The sequence below is a fragment of the Molothrus ater genome, chromosome 13 (assembly GCF_012460135.2).
Source record: "Molothrus ater isolate BHLD 08-10-18 breed brown headed cowbird chromosome 13, BPBGC_Mater_1.1, whole genome shotgun sequence".
Classification (NCBI taxonomy): Eukaryota; Metazoa; Chordata; class Aves; order Passeriformes; family Icteridae; genus Molothrus; species Molothrus ater.
This window is the reverse complement of record NC_050490.2, coordinates 17,873,258-17,892,541: the sequence shown is the minus strand read 5'-3', so window position 1 is coordinate 17,892,541 and position 19,284 is coordinate 17,873,258. Positions and strand designations below refer to the sequence as shown.

At 44.7% G+C, this 19,284-nt stretch overlaps 2 protein-coding genes across 3 annotated transcripts; one reads left to right on the top strand and one right to left on the bottom strand.

Moving 5' to 3' along the window:
* Positions 1 to 2,416: 2,416 nt before the first annotated feature.
* On the bottom strand, positions 2,417 to 8,525 carry MTFMT (mitochondrial methionyl-tRNA formyltransferase). 2 transcript variants are annotated; one of them, XM_036389957.1, is made up of 10 exons: positions 8,401 to 8,525; positions 7,755 to 7,967; positions 7,229 to 7,351; positions 6,321 to 6,423; positions 5,705 to 5,780; positions 5,044 to 5,135; positions 4,421 to 4,502; positions 4,029 to 4,111; positions 3,498 to 3,716; positions 2,417 to 2,568 (listed from the first exon to the last, which is right to left on the bottom strand). In XM_036389957.1, exons 1-9 carry the CDS (start codon positions 8,523 to 8,525, stop codon positions 3,516 to 3,518), a joined length of 1,098 nt encoding a protein of 365 aa, XP_036245850.1. In that variant the 3' UTR covers positions 2,417 to 2,568; positions 3,498 to 3,515. The 2 variants fall into 2 exon arrangements, with proteins under 2 accessions (XP_036245850.1, XP_036245849.1); XM_036389956.2 differs by lacking the exon at positions 2,417 to 2,568 and having other exon boundaries at positions 3,273 to 3,716.
* A 7,655-nt stretch (positions 8,526 to 16,180) lies between these two features.
* SLC51B (solute carrier family 51 subunit beta) lies at positions 16,181 to 19,179 on the top strand. Its single transcript, XM_054516259.1, has 5 exons — positions 16,181 to 16,187; positions 16,813 to 16,842; positions 17,581 to 17,721; positions 18,131 to 18,221; positions 18,966 to 19,179. The coding sequence occupies exons 1-5, from the start codon at positions 16,181 to 16,183 to the stop codon at positions 19,177 to 19,179; spliced, it is 483 nt and encodes a 160-aa protein (XP_054372234.1).
* Positions 19,180 to 19,284: the final 105 nt, after the last annotated feature.

Below are 19,284 nucleotides of genomic sequence, written 5' to 3'. Positions count from 1 at the left end.
AAACTAATTGTGCACTCACTGAGTCCCTGAGCTCTCCCAGGAGGCTTCTGGCAGACTGTGTTGGACGCAGAGCAAGACAGAGGTTTCCATCACGGGTGCTTAAGCACTACCAACAGAAAACAACCATGACATAACCACCACTCCGTGCTAACACTTCACTGTTACTGATGAGCCACCATCCCAAATACATTAAGAAAAGTTTATATAGGAGCAAAGCTACTGCAGGGTCCTGGCATCTGCTACTCACACAAATTTTATGCTACAGTTCAATGTCAGTTCTGACTCCTCCAGCTTGTGTTTATGGTCAGTGTATGGCAGTGTCCTTTCTGAAACCCAATGCACACTCCCACATATCAGAGAGCATCAGCTGGAGGAATGCGGCAAGGCTGGGACTCAGCTCCTCCCTTGGCCTAAGCCTTTGGACCACCAACCTTGAGGAACAGGCTGAAGAAGGAGACCTGGCTCCTGAACACCAGCAGGTTTGTGGCTAATGGCAAAGCATCTCCCACTAAGGTCACTTAGTTTCCAATCCAGAGATAAATCCAGTGACCTATCCCTCCTGTTTTTGAAGGAAACTATTGCTTCCCAGAAGCCATCAGGACACTAGCAGATAGGATAAACAAAAGGAGAGAGATTCTTGTCTGGCCTCAACCAGCAAATTACTGGGGGATTTTACAAACAACTTTATAAAAAGGCTCAAGTACTTCTCTGATTAGTCACTTATACTTTTTATTTATTTGTAATGTATTCAGAAAACAGGAATAAAGAGGTTTCCTAGGAAGCAGGGGGAGCAGTAAGGTTGTGGAACATGAAACAGATGCATCTAATTGTGAGTCACCAGCATCCTAGGAAATATCACTCCCTCTACTAACATTTATTTGAAATCCATGATGAAATCATCCCTATCCAACACCAGAGCCCTTCTGGTGCCCAAATATTTTGCAGTTCTGCCAGTAATTTGGTCCCAGTGATATTAAACTGAGCCATAGTGGACATTGGGTCTGTCAATACCTCTGTTATTTCCCTCTCTCCTCTGAGAGGAGAACAGCTGTTTTATTTTGCTAAGATCCCATTCCAATGGCCAGGGTAGCTGTACTCAACCCCATAAGTGGTACTGGGGATCGAATCACTGTGTCTGTGTTCCAGAGTCAACCCTGACATGCTATTCCACACCTCATCAGTGAATGCCCCATTTTTGTTTTGTCTGTTCTGCAAAAATAATCAGATTTTCATTACTTACTGAGTTAAATCCCTGCAGAGCCAGGTGAAAGCAAAGTTTCCAAAGAGACATTTTGGCTAACAGCTGCCTGGGGAACACCAATTCCATTTTTAAAACTTCTCTACCATGCCAAAAATAGCATGCCAAAGACTTTCTCCATAAAAAAATAAATTAATCTTACCTTCTCTTTTGCTCCATAAAATGACTTGGGTAAAGTTGTGCATATTCAGAGCTAGGACATTAGCTATTAAACAACTCAGAATGGCCTTATCTTTTATAACCTCTCACACAGAAAGCAAAAGAAGCCTTATAGCAAACTCTGCACAGATCAAAAGATTAAATTACAAGTACATGGGATCCTGGCTGAAGTATGGTTTAGCCATTATTCACTATTAAACAACTAACTGAAGGCATTCTGTACCAGATTTTCACCATCTTCTGTCCAGCTGTCCTTGGTTTTCACCCAAAAGGGATGCAGCGAGCTCCATCTACAGGGATTCTGGGCACATGCCACCTCAAACTTCCCAAAAACACAGGCAAACTCTTCCTGTTGCTTTATGCTTTAGTGAGAGCCAGATTATTGTCTGCCAGCAAGAGGTCTCACACCGGACGTGACCTAAAACTGAGGATGAGAGATACACAAAGGAGTTAAAAGAATTTTGCTCATGTCACTGCTAGGAAGAAGCTATTGATTTAACAGTTTGGTTATCTAAAAGACTTTAACCTGGACTCTTTTGCCTGAACTTTTGTCACTGTATTCTTTCTGTGGGAGTCATGCCTCGCTGTTCATTTTGCTCAGCTTATAATGAAGAACTAATTTTCCAGTGCCTAAGGACCTGGAACATCTGAAAAGTTGCATCCTGAAACACTGAAATTGTTGAGTCCCAGTTAACTAACACTTAAGTCCAAAACTCTTTATCATTAGTGCTTAAAATTATCTCTAAATTGTGGTGGTGGGGTTTTGCCATACAGTGAGGTAGCAAGCCCCAGAAAACTCTCCAAACCACCCACTATCCCCACAAACCCACAGAAAACTCACTCACCCACCCACCCTTCTATTGGCATACAGCAATTATTAACATTTCCAGACTGATCTGAACAGAATAAAAACAAAGTGACTCCACAACTTGCACTTGCAAAAGGTAGCAGGGAGCAAAACACAAAAATACATAATTTCTCGGAAGCAAACTTGCCAGATTTAGAATTTCTGCAGCACAAACTGCAGAGTCTGCGGTCAGGAACAACAGGAATTCTCTACAGGAGCCTGACTTCCACCTTGCTGTTGTTTCCAGTTTTTGACTCTGATTCATAGGCTTGGATTTCTTGGAGGACCATGTGTTTTGGAAAACCTGTCAGAGGCAATTAATTGATGATCTAATGGCAGTAGAAGAAAAACACTGCAGCAGCTGCTTTAACAGATGCTTCTTCAGAAACATTTTAATCCTTGTGATATGACATTTTTCTAGATTTTTTGCTTTTACTTCAGTAGAACTCAGAAAAAGCAGGAAAAAGTTAGCAAATATTAGAACAGCTCCTAAGATACAGCCAGTCTTTGCTCTGCTGTTATGCTCAGTGCTATGTTACCTCTTCTAAGACAAGAAAGTGTAAGAATCACTAGTTTTGGGGTTCTTGACATGAAATACTCCTTGTATATGCCATTAAGCAAAGACAGATGAGGAAAATCTTGGATTAGATTAACTCCTCATCAGATAAAAACCTCTCCCATCAGAAAGTGAAATAGTAGAACATAAATTTTCTGGATGAAGGGCACAAAAATTTTAAATGGGATGTATCTCAGGACATGAAAACAGAAAGAGGGAAGAAAATCGTGATGGGGAGGGAAAGATTCTCTTATGTTCCTGGCTCAGTTATTCACCTCAATGCAGGGATACAAATTGAATTTTAGGATCCACAAGAATATCAAACTAGACAGTCTAAGTCTCGGTGAGCATTAAAAAAGCTCACTAGATTTTAGTATTTCCAGATTAAAGTAATTGTCCAAAACTTACGCCTGAAGAAAATTATACCGAAGTCCTCAAAAAAACCCTGAAAATACTGTATAAAAATAAATTTATTTCTCATCAGTGGAAACAGGGATTTATTCAATATCTACAGCACTCATGGAGAGTCTCTTCCTTAACAGGGAAAGAGAAGAAGTATCTTCAGGAACCCACCATCAAAACATGTAGATGACAATAAGATCAAATACCATGGGAAGAAATCCCCTAATTAAGCTGAATGTTATAGCTGGGCTTTGAAATATTTTATATTAACTTACAGACATCAAAAAATACATTTATTGCTTTATATCCTGTGCCAATATTCCCCTCTCTTTCAGAGTCTTTTTTGTCATGCTGAGTTTGAGTGTTTGAAATCTGCATTCCTGATGAACCGTTCTTGGATTCTGCTGGAACCAGGAGTGCATATATCCATTGTAGAAGTCAACTGCTGTAAGCTTCTTCTTTAAAACAACTGTTTTGATTCCAACCCAGCCTTCCTAAAAATAAAAACAAACAAAAAAAGGCAGTAAGCTCCTTCCATGTTTAAAGCTATCTTTAGGTCCCACAGCTGGCTTACAGAATACATTTTATTCAATGTTAACAGGCTAACAAGTCAAATTCCTGCTTGCAAATGTGCAAAGCCTGTTAATGGAAATTAAAAGTTTAAGGTGTCAAATAAAACATCTGGTGCTGATCTAAAATAGTACAGAGACTAATAATGGACAATTAAGACAAAAGTTATGCACCACACAAATACTAAAAACCTCATCTTTAGGGCAGTGAGTATAAAACAAATAGGGAAAGCCTACCTTGCAGCGAGCTATCAATGTTTGGGACATTTTATGGAACAGCACTGAACCAGGAACAACTTCACAGTCATTTTGTATTTGATCTAAAAGCAAAGAAAGGTCATCCTGCATTTTTATGCCAAAAAGTACAGAAAAGGTTTGAACCACTTCTGTTCCTTTGAAGCATGATAACCATCTTGAGTAACTATTTTGCCGAAAAATATTTTATTGTATTCTGTGTTTTATTATAACCAAATGAACAGAAACAATCAGAACAGTCATTCTCTGGCACTACTCCATATCTGATCCATGAACATTCACTAAGCCCTGATCAGTCACACAACTTGGCCCACATGGCACTTAGATTCTTAAAGAAAATGGTTTAAAATTTTTAATAATTGAAGAGTAAATACCAGAAAAACCAGGGATATTATCCACTTCCACAAAATCCAGAAGTTTAATGGTAGTACCCTTCCAGAGTGTCTGCAAAGGAAACTGGAAACAGAAACAGATGACACCTTCAGAATGTTTTCACATTTCCAGGCTATTTTTTCCTCAGGCAAAATACCTGTGTTAATAACATTAAGGGAACACTTAGCTGTATGTCTAGATAGGAGATTTTCCTTATCAGACTCAGTTTTCCTTTCCCTTCCTCAACTCAAACCATTAGCCTATGCAGAAATGAGTTAAGCTCTTAGCTACAACAGCTCTTCACTGTGGCTGTTTGCACTGTTTACTGCCATGCAGAGATGTCACTGCAGCATTCCAAACCTCCAAATACATCAGGGAAAATCTCAGAGCTAAGGAAACAATATAAAATTTTTGAGCTGATTTCACACTCGGGATCAAGTCCATGAAAATTCTCCTGCACATTAATTCCACCTCTAAAGATAAACGACCAGGATTTTAGAACACATGCAAGGTTACAGAGGCTAAAATAACTAAAACTGAGGTATAGTTTAGATTAGTTAAAATACCTACACCAAACTCAGCCATGCTATAGGACAGAAAAGGGTTCCAAAAATTCCAGTCTCACCATACTTCCTATTGCACGATGCAGCTGAATTATTTGTGCAGCTGTTTGCTCTTCCCATTTTATACAACTCTTCGCTATAGAGATTTTAGGAGCTGTGGGGAAAAGAGGAATTAGAAGACTTCTTATTTTGCTTTGCATCTTTTAGCAAACAAAAGATGCTTTGCATCTTTTAGCAAACAACTGTACTACTTTATTCTATTTTAAACCCCAGTTTTTCCTGACCAGTAGTGGGTCTACCATCCAGCCAAGATACCTCAGACATAAACTGGAGAAAATATTTTGTAAACACCTCAATTGGATTTTTTTTATTCTCAGTTGTTCTTTTTATTTACCCATTGCACTGCAAACCTGTGTCATGCTTAGAAGTACAGTTCTAACCCTTCTGTCTGCATTACAACAATGAAGAATAACAAACTCAGATCTTGTAACATCAATAGTGATTTTGATATTGTACAAGTAACTGGAAAAAAATTAATGTAGTAAGTCTGAAGAATTCTGAAGCATTTTTCTCCTGTATGACATTTGTAAGCCAGAGAAGGCAGTGAAGAGAGCATATTGAGAAATGAATCTTAAAAAAATACCCAGCATGGCAGAAAACTTCAATTTTCCTGCTAATCAAGGAAAAAATGAACAAGTCACATTAAAAACAATGTGTACCTACCAAATGTTACTCCTTCTTTTGGCTGCTCTTTTTTATTTTTTAAACTTTCAGGCAAGTTCTTCAAAACTGCTAACAGCTGCAAAATTAAATTTCGTACAGAGTAATAGTCAAGCTAAGTTCGAGCAATAATAAACAAAGTAAAACTTAATTTTTCAACAGTGAAACTGTCCTGTGAGCTTTTAGAAAATTGGCTCAGTATATTCAGAAAATACACAGAGACAGCAAAGACATCCTTCCCACTGAATCACAACGAAAAAACGCAATTATTTTTTTATGGATGATCTCTGATATTAATTCCAGAAGAGAACAAAAGCTGCCTATTCAAATAAATAAGCAGATATTAATTTAAATGAAAGAACCTGCACTGTTTCCACAGACAGCATTTGGATTCTTCACTGAATAGAAACACAACAGCAACACAGAGGATTGACACTGACGCCTGATCACAGAGCACTGAGCTCTTCTCTCAGCAAGGAAAAATGCTCACAAACACCAAGTTTCACATCATCCTCCTCCTAAACTTGAAGCCAGCTCAGAACAAGATTAGTAAGAATTCTGTTTGCACACGTTAAAAGCAAAGTACCAGTCAGAAGTGACACAGCTGGCAGGACTTTACCATGTTTGCCCCCATCTTTGCCAAGATCCCTTCCAGCTCCTGTGCCGTGCAGTGGGGAGGAACAGCAACCTCTTCTTGCTTAATAATTGGACCTACATCAAACCTGCAAGGCAGAAAACATACAACCTAACTGGAGAAGCTGAAGCTTAATTAGCAGTTCAAAAGTCTGCATTCAATACATTAGCTCAGTTGCTAATTATCCATTTTTATCCCCTCTAAAACTATTTTTCAGATGTCATTTCACATTATCAAATTTTTTAGTTCACAAGACAAAACAAGGAAGAGAATACCAATCTTGGCAGCAAGATTCTCCTCAGCAAGCTGAGACTGATATGAACACAATTTACAGTTCAGAATATGAGATCTAAGAAGAAACAACCTGAAATATTTAAGATGAAATTCGCTTCACACTTTCCTGAGATCTATTACTAGACAAGCATCTCAGAGAGAAAAGGTGACTAAATAATGTATTTTGATAAGCCTTTAAAGCCAGATCTTGGGCTGAAACTAAAAGATATAATCTTCCTCATGCCTAGACAGGCAATTTCTTGCCTTCTGTCCACTTTCAGGACATTACAGGGGACTCTGAAGTCTGAAAACCAGATCTTTTCTGTCTTGTCATACCAAGCCTATTGATAAAGCCGTGTGACTGCTCTCTGTCTGTTCCTTGTGATAATGCTAAGAATTAGAGAACAGGCCTGAAGTGCAAATTGCACACTTATGAAAATACTGTAATTGTGGCAAATCTCATATAGTTAGATGAACATTTTTAAGTGTTTCAAACCTTAATTACATACATTAAAAAAAAAAGTGGTTATGTAGAATGAGTTAAATTATGACTTCAGCAGGTGATTATTTAAAGCCCTGAGAAGCAACAGTGAGTTGTCTGCAAAGGACACCAAACCTACCTTTTTGGTCTTATTTCCATAATTGTCACCCCAGTCACCTTATCACCATGAAGCACCGTGTGGACTATGGGTGCAGGGCCACGCCATCGTGGGAGACAGCTGGGATGGACATTCAGCACCCCACTGGAATGAAATATTCACAAGTTAGGACAGGAACGGTACCTGAAACACACGTAAATGGAGTGCAACATATATTACAGTGAACTACTATCTGCTCATACGTTCTCATGGGTTACTGGCTTAAATATGCCCTTGAAGGAAAATTCACATTATATAAACTTCAGTTTCTCAGTGAACACAGAAAGAGATGTGAGGAATAAAGGCAAACATTCTGCTGGATATTTGCATAAATTTACACCCATGTGTCAAAGAACACTGAATTTCACCATGACAGCAATAAGGCTCAGGCTAAGCATATGAACCCAGGGAAGCTGACCTCACCTACTGCAAGTCACAGATGCTGCCCCAAAACGAGAGTGCAGCTTTGCTAACAAAGCAGTGACAGATGTGCTGTCCACACACTTACTATGGGAACTGCAGAATGAGCTCCTCGCTTAGAAGACGTCCAAAAGATGCCACCACACCCACATCAAACTCCCCCGCGGGTCCCGTGTGCGGCCACTCGTGCACAGGCAGCTGGAGCTCCCTGGCACAGCTCCTGACGGGCAGGTCCCGGGCCAGGCGGGAGGGCAGGGTCACCACCTCCAGCCGGGACACGAGCGAGTCCTCGCTGAGCTCCCTGGGGGGCGGGACAAGGTGTTGAAGGCGTCGTGCAGGCAGACTGAGGCGAGGGCTGGGTCACCTCCACCACTCGCTGCGCCCCTGTGCCAATTCCCTCACTCTATGATCCTGGCTCCTGTCCCACGCTCAGGTTCCTTCCCGCTCCCTTCTCTGCCACCCTCCCTGCCCAACCCACGGTCCCTCCCGCGCGACTCCACCTCATCCCTCAATAACCTCTGAGCCTCATCATCAGCCCTCATCTCCCAGCCCTCAGTGCCCACCCCTCTCTCACCCTCCCCAGCCTCGGCCGTGTCCCCTCAGGCTCCGCGCCCCTCAGGGTCCATCTCCCCCCTCAGGCTCCTCCTTCACGTCCCCGTCTCCCGTGTCCCCTCTGCCCCTCTCTCCCGGCCCTGTCTCCCCTCAGAGCCCTCGCCCCCGTGCCCGGGCGGTACCCGGCGGCCCGCAGGGCTCGCAGGGTGGTCACGGCGAAGCGGTCGGAGCCGAAGAACAGGACCCGCCATGGCGGCCCCGCCGCCCTCACGCCCTGGCGGCAGGCGCGCAGCAGCCGGGCCCGCATCGCGGGGCTCCCGCCGCGCGCGGCGATGACGCAGCGGGACCCGCCCCGCGGCGGGGCCGCCCTCAGCGCTGAGGCGGCGCCGCCGCCATAAGTCATAAAATCACGGAATTATCGGCGAATCTGAGTTGGAAGGGACTCAAAGGGATCGTCGAGTCCAACCTATAGCCCTGCGCAGGACACTCCAATAATCCCATCCGGTGCCTCAGAGCGTTGTCCGAACACTTCTTGAGCTCTGGCAGCCTTGGGGTCGTGACCATTCCCTGGGGAGCCCCTTCCAGTGGCCGACCACCCTCTGAAAACCTTTTCCTGACATCCAAGCTAAATCTCCCCTGACTCATTTTTATGTCGTTCCCTCGGGTCCTGTCACTCGTCACGAGAGTGAAGAGAACCGTGTCTGCCCCTCGGGGTGATGTTGAAGACCCCAATGAGGTCTCCAGGTCTCTTCCAGGCTGGACAAAACAAATGCCCTCGTCCACTCCTCATATAGCTTCCCTTCCACAGCCTTCCCCATCCTCGTAGCCTCCTTTGGATGCTCTCTAAGAGCAAAGGGCCTTTATATTGTGGTTAGCCTGGAGAAGACTGACAGGCGATCTCATTAATGCATAAAAATATCTCCTGGGGTGCTAAGATGCTAGTGCAAGGGTCTTCTGGGTGGGGCTCAGCAGCAGGATGAGGAGCAGTGTCCATAAATTAAAACACAAGAAGTTCCATCTCAACATGAGGAAGATCTTTATGTTGAGGGTGGCAGAGCACTGGGACAGCTGCCCAGAGAGGGTGTGGAGTCTCCCTCTCTGGGAGGGATACCTGGACACGTCCAAACCCACCTGGACACGTCCAGCTGTGTCCATGCTCCACATGACCCTGCCTTGGAAGGAGGTTGGACTGGGTGGTCTCCAGAGATCCCTTCCAACCCTAACAATTCCCTGATCTTGTTGTGGGGTGGTGGAAGCCATCAGGGCGACCCTCAGGGTCTGTGCTGCCCTGACAGCTCCAGTCCCACAGTGTCGATGATCCTGAGTGGTGTCACCCGTGGCCCCTTAACCCTGACCAGAAATTGTCCATGCTGCCTCAGTGCAAAGATAATGCAGAAAAACGTCAGGGACTGGAAGGGGTGTTGACCCCAAAGCCACTGATCTGGCTCTGACAGCATTTGAAAAACAGAGTTCAGTTTCTGACTCCATGGACAGCTTCATTTTAACAGTGACAGTAACTCAGAGAATGTTTTCTTGTAAACTATGGGGTCAGAATCACCACTTAAAGAACTGTCTCCTCCCATAACGTAAGTATGAAAATATTTTATCATTATGCTAAGTACATTCTTTCCCCCCATGGGAAGATGGATTATTTGTGTAGCTTTTTAATGTAAATCACATACACAAATTCCCTGCACATCTAAATCACAGTCTATCCTACAATCTTTGACACTAGGAATTTCTGCAGCATGGAGTGTGAGAATCTGTAAATGTCCTATATGCCTGTAAAAATATGTAAATTATTTGGAAAATTGATGGCAGAATTTTATGTCAGATACATGAGGGAAGGATCAATTTAAAAAAATGAAATTTTGTGCTGCACTAAGCAGTGCTGTATATATTCCTTCCCTTTTTCATGTCTGTTTGCCCATCATTAGGGTTTTATTCTCTCAGACATTGAAGATGCCATTGTATCCTGTGGTGGTAATAAGGAGAAAAGAATGAAAAATTGCTGTTACAGATAAAAAAAAAGAGTCAGGCCATCCTAACTGGGGTGCTTACATTCCTGCACCCTGAGAAAAGGAGAATATGCTACCAAATGCAGGTAATTTTCTAATCAGTATGCAAAAATCAAATGCTCAAAAAACCTTACAATTCTCTGTTAACTGGGAAGTCCCTTGAAAATATTTGGTTTAGTCTCACAGGCAGTACACGTCAACTCTGGTCACCTCATCTTAGTGGGTAAATGAAAGGTTATAGTAAAAATAAATATAAACAAGAGGATGAAGGAATGGCTTGTGCTTGAGAAGAGATTAAAGCTCCCAGCATGGTTCATGTTGGAAGATGGCTTGGAAAGAAGGGAAGGTGAACAGTCTGACTTATCATAAACTGAGAACAATTAGTCATTGCACAATAACTAAGTGATTGCAGACACTCATGGCTGTCAGGCCCCAAACATGAGGAGCGCTGTTCAGCACAGAGTGTAATTTCAGGCCTTATCTAAGATGGTGAAAAATTTGACCTCATGATATCTCAGATGCTGAAAAATACTCATGGTTTCCAGAGGCAGTGAGGGAAATTGCTGGAAGAAGGGCTGGAAGGAGATATCCTGTGTGGTGACCACAAATACCACTTCTCTGAGGTCTTGGGTGAAGCCCTGGATTTTTCACCAGCACTTCAGAAAGGCCAGGGATGTACGTGTATGTCTGGGTTGCCCAAAAGTTGGGAGTTTGAACCCAGAATCCAGCTGCTGCTCAGGTGTTAATTTCCAGGTATCAAATCCAGGCACTGAACATGTCATTGACACCGTGTGTAGAGTTTCACCTGCTGTTCCTCCAGGACTTAAGCCCAGAGATGGATTCTCACTTCTGGCTGTAGTTAAGGCTCCTGGAAATGCTGTAACTCCATGCTGAGCTTTCGCCAGACATATGCACAAAGTGATTAAAGTTTCATTTGCAGTGAGTTTTTGAAGTGGACTTAAATTCCTTCCAGTACACTTGCTCCCACGTAATTCATCCTTGGCTCTGCTATGACAGCACATTTCAAACACATTATGGCTGTTATTCATTATTATGCCTTCGACGCAATTTTCATGAATTTTAACTGAAGATTTATTTTGATATAAATTTTTTCAGAATGACAGCAACTATCTGATTGTTTCACAAAAAAAAAAAAAAAACAAACTGGCTTTCCTGCTGCATTTGAACTCTGCTTTTGTACATGGAAAGAAAAAAAACTCCAACCCTGAATGTTTAGTTATTCTGTAACCAGGCATTTCAGGTCAAAGACACTAAAGGGATCAAAAAAGATAAGCAAAATTAAAACACCAAGGTCAGACAAATTCTTCCCAAGAGTAGTGAAGACAAATCTGAGGAGGAAACAGAACACAAATCAGATCTTATCTCTACTTTGCTTCCTGGCCAAAGATGCTGAAAGTGTCTCCAAGAAGTAAAAAGATATCTCACATTAACCAGTGCCAGTGTTGTCAGGAGAGACACAGAATCAAACACACCCTCGCTGGAGAGGAGCACTCCTGAGCATGTTTGTGGTTCTCTGGAAAAGGAGAGGATTACTGGGCACAAGAGCCAACTCTAACCAGTGGGGAACTGCTTTCATTTCATGTACATCATGCTGAGTCCTAAACGTATCTCAGCCACCTACCTACCTGCATCCTGACCCTAGATATATACATCAAGCCATGTAGAAAATTGGGATGAAAAGGAACCTTCTGGGGTTTGCAGTCACCATCCTTAGGTTACAGTCACCTCTTCACCATGGCCAGTGTCTCCATCCCTCTACTCAGAGATTGTTCTGTGGGGACCAAGTGTCTTCTTTGAGCTTTCCCAAGGCCAGAGGGTTTGATTGTGAGACCACTTATGTCCTATTCCTGTGCACCCTGGCAACAAAAAGCTCCCAAAAATGCTCGAAAAGTGTTCCCCACTGTGGTGGCACTTCTAAAAAGATCCAGCTGGAATTGAGAAGGAAAGACAGCACGATTTACCATGTGGTGGGTTGTCCTGCCTGGACATGCCTCCAGCAGCAGGGAGCAGCTCTTGTTTCCTGGGGGATGTGTTTCTGAGCTCCCATCTGATTGCTGCCAGGCTGAGGCTGAGCAGTGAAACATCTCTGTTTGGGGAGCACACGTTTGCTGGGTGATATTTCACAGGGGCTGCCCAGGGAAACTCTAGATGTGAGATGGGATTCAAAGGATTAAGCACAATTAACAATTAACATTGAACAAAGCTTCAATGCCAAAGATCATAAAATCATAGAATGGCCTGGGTTGGAAGGAACCATAAAGATCATCTCATTCCAATACCCTTGCCATGGGCAGGGATGCCTACCACCAGACCAGATTGCTCCAAGCCCTGTCAAACATGGCCTTGAGCACTTTATTTCAAGCTGAAAACCACCAAGAACAGAACAACACATGGATACTACACCTGCCATCTGCAGTTCAGCTGGAGCTAACCAGAGCTAGCTGTGTGTCCCAAGCCCATTGGTGAGATGCATCTCTCTTGCTTTGCAGTGTGCAGCTCTATCCATGAATCAGCTATTTCAGGGGGGAGGAATCCTCCTTTCCCAATGTGGCTGTCACAAAAAAGTAGCACATCAGTCTGTAGAGCCTCTTAGCAGACTACTGACTTAGCCAGGCATTACCAGTACCTGTGAAACTGGGATGGCAAAATCTCTGACTGGTGCTTCAAGCTTTGCATGCAAAGTTGTCTGCTCTGGTAAGATGCTCTGAAAGCCTTAGAATGGCCATTCACTGAAAAAAAAAAAAAGAAAAAAAAAAGGATAATAACTGCTTTATCAGGACATTCTTCCTGCATGCAATGAGGACTGAGCCAAGCAGAGTGAACATTATCATTTATTTTAAGTGAAGAGTAACTTATTACTGAGTGTCATTCTACTCAGCGTGCTCTTTTAATACTGATTATGCCAATAACTTGAGCAAATAAACTGGAAGTTGCTACAGCTCATTCTTTGGCAAAAGGTCATTCACCTCGTGCTGTAAATGGTCCCACTAAAGAGGTGTGTTTTTCAGGGGCTGGAGTGTACCTCACCTGTTGAACTGGCCTTCACACATGACTCAGGAGCAGAGTGAATCACAGCTGGTAGCATACCCAGAGCAGGAGCACAGGGAGCCTTGTATTACCACGGTGCTGGAGGAGATGTCTTCGGATGACAGGGCTTAAAGAAGAAATGTAGCTTCCTCCCTGCTGGGAACTCCACGTTTCTGGTGAGTTAGCAGAGATTAACGGGCATTCCTGCTGCACTGGCTGCTGGGTTAATTTATAGCTATCTGTAAAAAAAGGATTATTTATTTATTCCAGTTAGAAAGCTTGAATCCTTGGAAATTTTAAATGAAGGCAGACTTTTTAAGGAGAGACTGTCTGAATGGTGAGTAAGAAGCAGGCTGAGGTAACTCCTGCATATTAAAACAGTCAAGGAAAATAACTTAGTTATATATAATATAACTTAGATTTTCTCTTTAGCTTTTTACTTTACAGAGGCTAAAAAATAGCCCAGACTGCCTTCTTGCCTTAATATTTTAAATATTAAACAATTCCTTGTGTTTCTTAATGGAGCTCCGACCTTAATGTACCTTTATAAACCCTACTATCCATTTGTATGTCTGTGGTGTGACATTTTATATATATCCTCTATGAATCCCAAAGACAGGACATCCCACTTTAACACTGTGTTTGAAATAACTGATCCATTTTAACACAATCTGCTAAGATAGGACAACCACCAGGGAGAGAGTCTGGATGACAAGAGGAGACTAATTTAAAAAGACTGAGATGTTCTAAATGCATTGTCCCATCCTGTGTAGTGAGTTTTGAATACAGAGCCCAGAGGGACATTATCATCTCAACAGAAGCTGTACTTGATGGTCTTTCCAAAAGATTTCCCCCATCTTTACTTAAACCAGTATAATATGTATCTAAAGACTTCTCATTTGCAGAATGAGGGCAAAATGTGTCTTGGTGAGCAGCCATGAATATCAGAGCTGACAGAAACCAAGCACAGGGTGGATTCACAGCACCACGTGCTGTGCCCTGGCTGGGAAGAGTCCACGTGCAGCTGTGGAGGTGTGTGTTCCTGTGTTCCCACATGGCACAGCCCCCTTGCTGGATTATGCCAACCTTCAGAGCACCAGTCCCTCAGCTCTGTCTTCTGCATGTGACATGTCTCAGATCTTCAAGGGCTTCCATTATGAGAAAGATTTTTACCATTTGAGTGCTGGGATCAATGCATAGAGCAAAAAGCAGTCCCTTGACATTTTCCTTAGTATCTTGAGATTTCATTGAATGCCAGCAAAGTCTACAGATCCACAAGAGGATTTGAAATAGCATTGTTGTGTGACTCTTTGTTCCTGAAATACATAATACTGTACAGATTTTGCAGCTTTTGATGTTAAAATCCCATTTGCAAGAAGAAAGAAATTACAAAGATGTTCAGGAGTCAATATAAACTCAAAATAACACAGGTAAAATGTTTCTTGAGAGGCACTGGCCTCTTTGTTCTTTCTGCCTCCTTCCATAGGAGAATAAAATGCATGAGCTCTCTCTCATTTGAGCTTCCCCTGTTGTACCCAAGCTGGGAATCAACCTCAGAAGGGTCTTGGGTGAGGGACAGGCGACCAAAGTGCACATTTGGTGCAGGGGCCTGGATCTAAGGGCTCGTCCCTGTCCCTCAGCCACCAGAGTCACTGCTGAGATGTGCAGCAGGGGAGCAATGGGGAAGAGCATCCCCCACCTGTCCCAGCTGGTCTCGTGGAGCAGCGCTCGCCCACGGTGGGATGTGGGCAGCAGGGCAGAGCAGCTGTGTGGGGGAGGCTGCAGGAGATGCCTTGAACAATCCCTTCCAGGCTGGAAGATCCAAGCTCCTCAGAGCATGTCCAGCCCAACTGTGGGAGTCACCGTTTTCTTACTGGGGAAACTGGTGGTTTAGGCAGAATTCTGCTCAGTCTCTACTGGAGTAGACACACTGACCTGACAACACTTTGGTTTGTAGCTTTGGTGAGTGAAACTAATTTTGTTAATGTGATTTAGATGTAAGAGATATGTAAAATAACAGAAGTTTCCCTTAATGTCTTTAACTTAAATGTCCTGTTAATGCACAATAAGGGTCCATTCTGCTGCTGTGTTTTACCCGCAAAGTTCTGGCCTCCCATGTCTGGGGAGATTTGGCTGCTGGTCACTACTTGATGAAGTAGCAAAGCAGCTTTCCAGCATCCCTGCTGTGCACAGACACCAGGAGGTAGCTCACAGCTTATGAAACACCTAAGGGGAAAATCAGCAACATGCTTGTCAAATATTCCTCTTTAAGCAAATGATTACTCAGAAGCCTTGCACAGCAAGATTTAACACATTCAAGTGCCACTTCTTATTAGAGTGTAGCTGACTTGTAACTTATTTTCATTGGCACCAAGGCCTTATTTCCTCCTTTGTGAGGGGTGATCCATGTGAATAAGCTAAAGGTTACCTGGATGGAAGGGTAATTGGCACACCTAACTGCAGGGAGCAGCTTTACCCGTATTTTCTGAAATACAAAGTGGACCACGTACTTGAGAGTCCCCTCCTCAAAGAATTGCTAGCAGGTGGTTTTCTGGCAGCAGGGAGTAAGCATGCATGCCTGGTTAGCTATAAAATGTGAACTTTGAATTGTGAAGACATTGAGAATGGGGGGGAAAATAGTAGCAATCATTAGGTCTATAACCGACGGGACAAATGTTTCCCTGAGGAGTCAGCAGCAGCGTTGTTGACACGCCTGGCACAGTGGAACATGCTTGGGAGCAAGTTTCAAACAGCACCAGGCCACACAGCAAAGGCAGGTAAAACCTGGGAGTATCAGACGGTCATAAAAGTCTTCATATAATAATTAATGGCCTGTGGGGCCAGAATGTCTGAGGGATGCATGTGTATTGTGGTGTGGCTGACCTGCCAGTGGGTGATGGCCAGTGAGCCGTGGGCTGGGGAGAGCCACCTCAATATCTCACCAGCTCACAGTGGGCAGCCAGGAACTCCTGCTCAGGGCAGGTCCCTTCGAAGGACACTGAAGAACTAATTTGAAGGAGCAGCCATAAAAGTTGGATTGATGCCACTAATAAATGAGGGACTAAAGGTCAAGGAGGACTCTCTGTTTCCTTGAGGGATGGGAGACACCATAGCCTCAATGGCAAGCCAGCCTTGCCTCCTCTTGGAGCTCAGCCTTCCACTTCCTCATCTCCACACCCATATTCTGCCATCCATGGGTTGGCAATAGGTAGTCACATGCAAAGTATGTTCTCTAGGGATTATGGCAGGGGAGCAAGCAGGGAAGCTTTGTTAGCTGGGGAGGGGCTGGCTCACAGCAGCTGAGCTCACATCTGTACAGGTTCACCTCGGGCAGCAGATGCTGTGCCAGACTCCTCTGCTGTCACCTTGGTGGCCCAGGGATTTCTGAACCCTGTCCTGGCAGGTCAGACTCACGTTCTCAGGAGGAAACAGATGCTGGGGTACACGAGATACCCTCTCTGAAAAGAGCTGGAGTAGGGAGGGGAATCAGGTTCTTTCTCAAATCCTTAGTCTCTCTCTCTTTTGCAGGCATCTCCACGCTGAAGAAATACTGTGAAGGTGTGATCCATCCCATCTGCATACACAAATATGAAATTCTTCTGGATAATCCCATTTTTCCTGCTGCAAGGTAGAGTCTTGGCTTAAAGGATAATGGTGTGGGTGAAGTAGGTCACATGTGCGAAGGCCTTAACTTCCTGGAAATATAGTTTCTTTCTATGGGGCTATTTTCCTCCATATACACCAGCAGCAGCCTGACTCAGCCAAGGAAAAAGTCACACTCCTGCTCCAGAACCAGGTGTCATTCCCATCTGCATTCTGCGTGCACGTTCTGTGCTGGGGGTTGGCCACACTTATATGCTGGTTTCTCTGCAGACACTGAAGCTTTTCTGATAAAATTTACTAGAGTCAAGCTGTGTATAGAAGCCAGCCTGATAAATAAGAATTTCTTGCTGGAGGACTGCAGTCCAGATTCAGATTTGCAGGACTGGTCTGGGCAAGGCAACTCTTTGGTGAATTGTGGCACATGGAGCTGCCTCTCCTTGGTGGGAGATGGGGGATGTGGAAAGGCTCTATCAACATTCTGAAGTCTTTGCAGCCCTGCTGCCTCACCATAATGGGGTCTGCAGCCAAAAACACTCTCTACTTCTCAGTGCATGACATCAGGCTGTGCACTCAGGGCTGCATTCTGCCTCCTTAGAGAGACATGCTGGGCAACCCTGGGAGTGAAGGGGAAGGTCACCTCCAGTCTGAAGAGCTGCAGTGAGTGACTATTGCATCTTTGTCTTTCCACCACAGCTGAGGCAGAGCACAAGTACCACCCAACCACCCTGGCCAGCACACACATGGATGAGCACACAGCAGGCAACGTTACCCTTCCACTGGGCTTGGAACTGGAACAGCTGGAGGAGCTGCTCTGGTTCTTCCGCAGAGAAGACTGTAAGTCCCATTGGCGTTCCTGGGCTGAGACACAGTCCTTGGCTGTTGACTTTCTTGCCTAACAGAGATGCCTGAGGAGGTGATTTACCCCAGACACAGAAACCCTCAGTCTTGCCTCTGAAATAAGCAGGCCATAGGTGAAGATAGGCAGGAGGCTTTGCTGAGATTGTGTCTCTGGGGTTCAGCCTCTTTCCAGGCAGAGCCTGCCAAGAGAGCAAAGGTCTCCTGTGATTTTGGCAGGGTGGAGGGAGCAGATTGACATAGCAGCAGGTCAGCGTCATGAGGATCAACTTCAAAGCCACAAAAATCAAGGACAGAGCATCTTGGACGTCCTCAGAAAACCCCTGGCCAGGCTCTAAGGGTCACACTGTGCTGTGCCTGCTAACACTGCCTCTCTGCTTTCCCTCAGCCTCAACGTGGAATTACTCTGTTCTTGCGCTGTCCCTCGCGACCATGATTTTGGGTCTCATTCTTCTGACCATTAACATTGTGCGAAACAGGTGAGACAGGAAAATTTGAGAATCTTTTGGTGTGTGGTGGTGCCTTGAAAGCCTTCCAGGCAAACAGCCACAGGGGTTTGGCAGGGAAGGACAAACCCTGAGTGATGGGGGAGAAGAGCAAACTCCCTTTGAACCATTTTTTGTTATAAAATCTTGCCTGATGCCTGCTCGCTTTATGTCACTTGGAACAAACCCCTTGTCTGGGCCCTGGATGGAATAGAGGTCTGCACAGCTCTGCCCAGCCCAACAGGGCTGCTGGGAGGGAAGTGATGGTAACTGTGGTGTGAGGTGCTCTCTCCTAAGTACAGGGGCTCTGGAGCAGGACTCCCAGCCTTTCCCCATCCACATCCTCACACAATTCCCCGGTGGCTGCACAATCCCACAGCTGAGGAGCAACTTGCTGTTTGCTAGGGCGCGAAAACTTAGCACTGTCAGAGCTGCCGTCTTCAGGGGAGAGAAACGCTAACGCTGTGAGCCTGCCTCGCTCTCCCTCTAGCGATGGCTGCCTGCTGGCGCCAGGAGCTGGGTGCTCTCCAAGAGGGAATCGCACAGCTGTGTGTGCTCAAACACTTCAGAGCACTTACCTGGCGCAGCTCACCTGGCGGCGTTTGCCCACAAGCAGCTGGCGTGTTCCAGGAACACGGTGTAAATTGATGGCTGTGACCCTCACCAGGGTTGGTGCCCTCAGATGTGGGCTGGGCTTGCTGCTTCACTTCGTGTGTCCTTGTTGTGCCTTCCCTGCAGGAAAAGGAAGATCCTCGTGAATGGAGAAACAGCACAGCCCACACAGGAGGCTGACCTCGATGCCAAGCAAGCCCTGATGCCTGTGCAGGAATACAACCTGGCTGAGCCACTAAAGCAGCAGCCAGGGCCCCAGAGACCAGGGGACGTGATGGTCCAGTGGAAAGATGGGACTGTCACATCCCTGTACACAGAGACGTCTGAGGAGGCCATATAGTGGCAGCTGGAATCAGCCCATTTAGGCCTTAAGGAAGGTATCCGAATGTCTCAATTCACAGGGGTGCAAGTTTAAAAATGCAGTTTAGCCTGGAGAAAGAAAAGT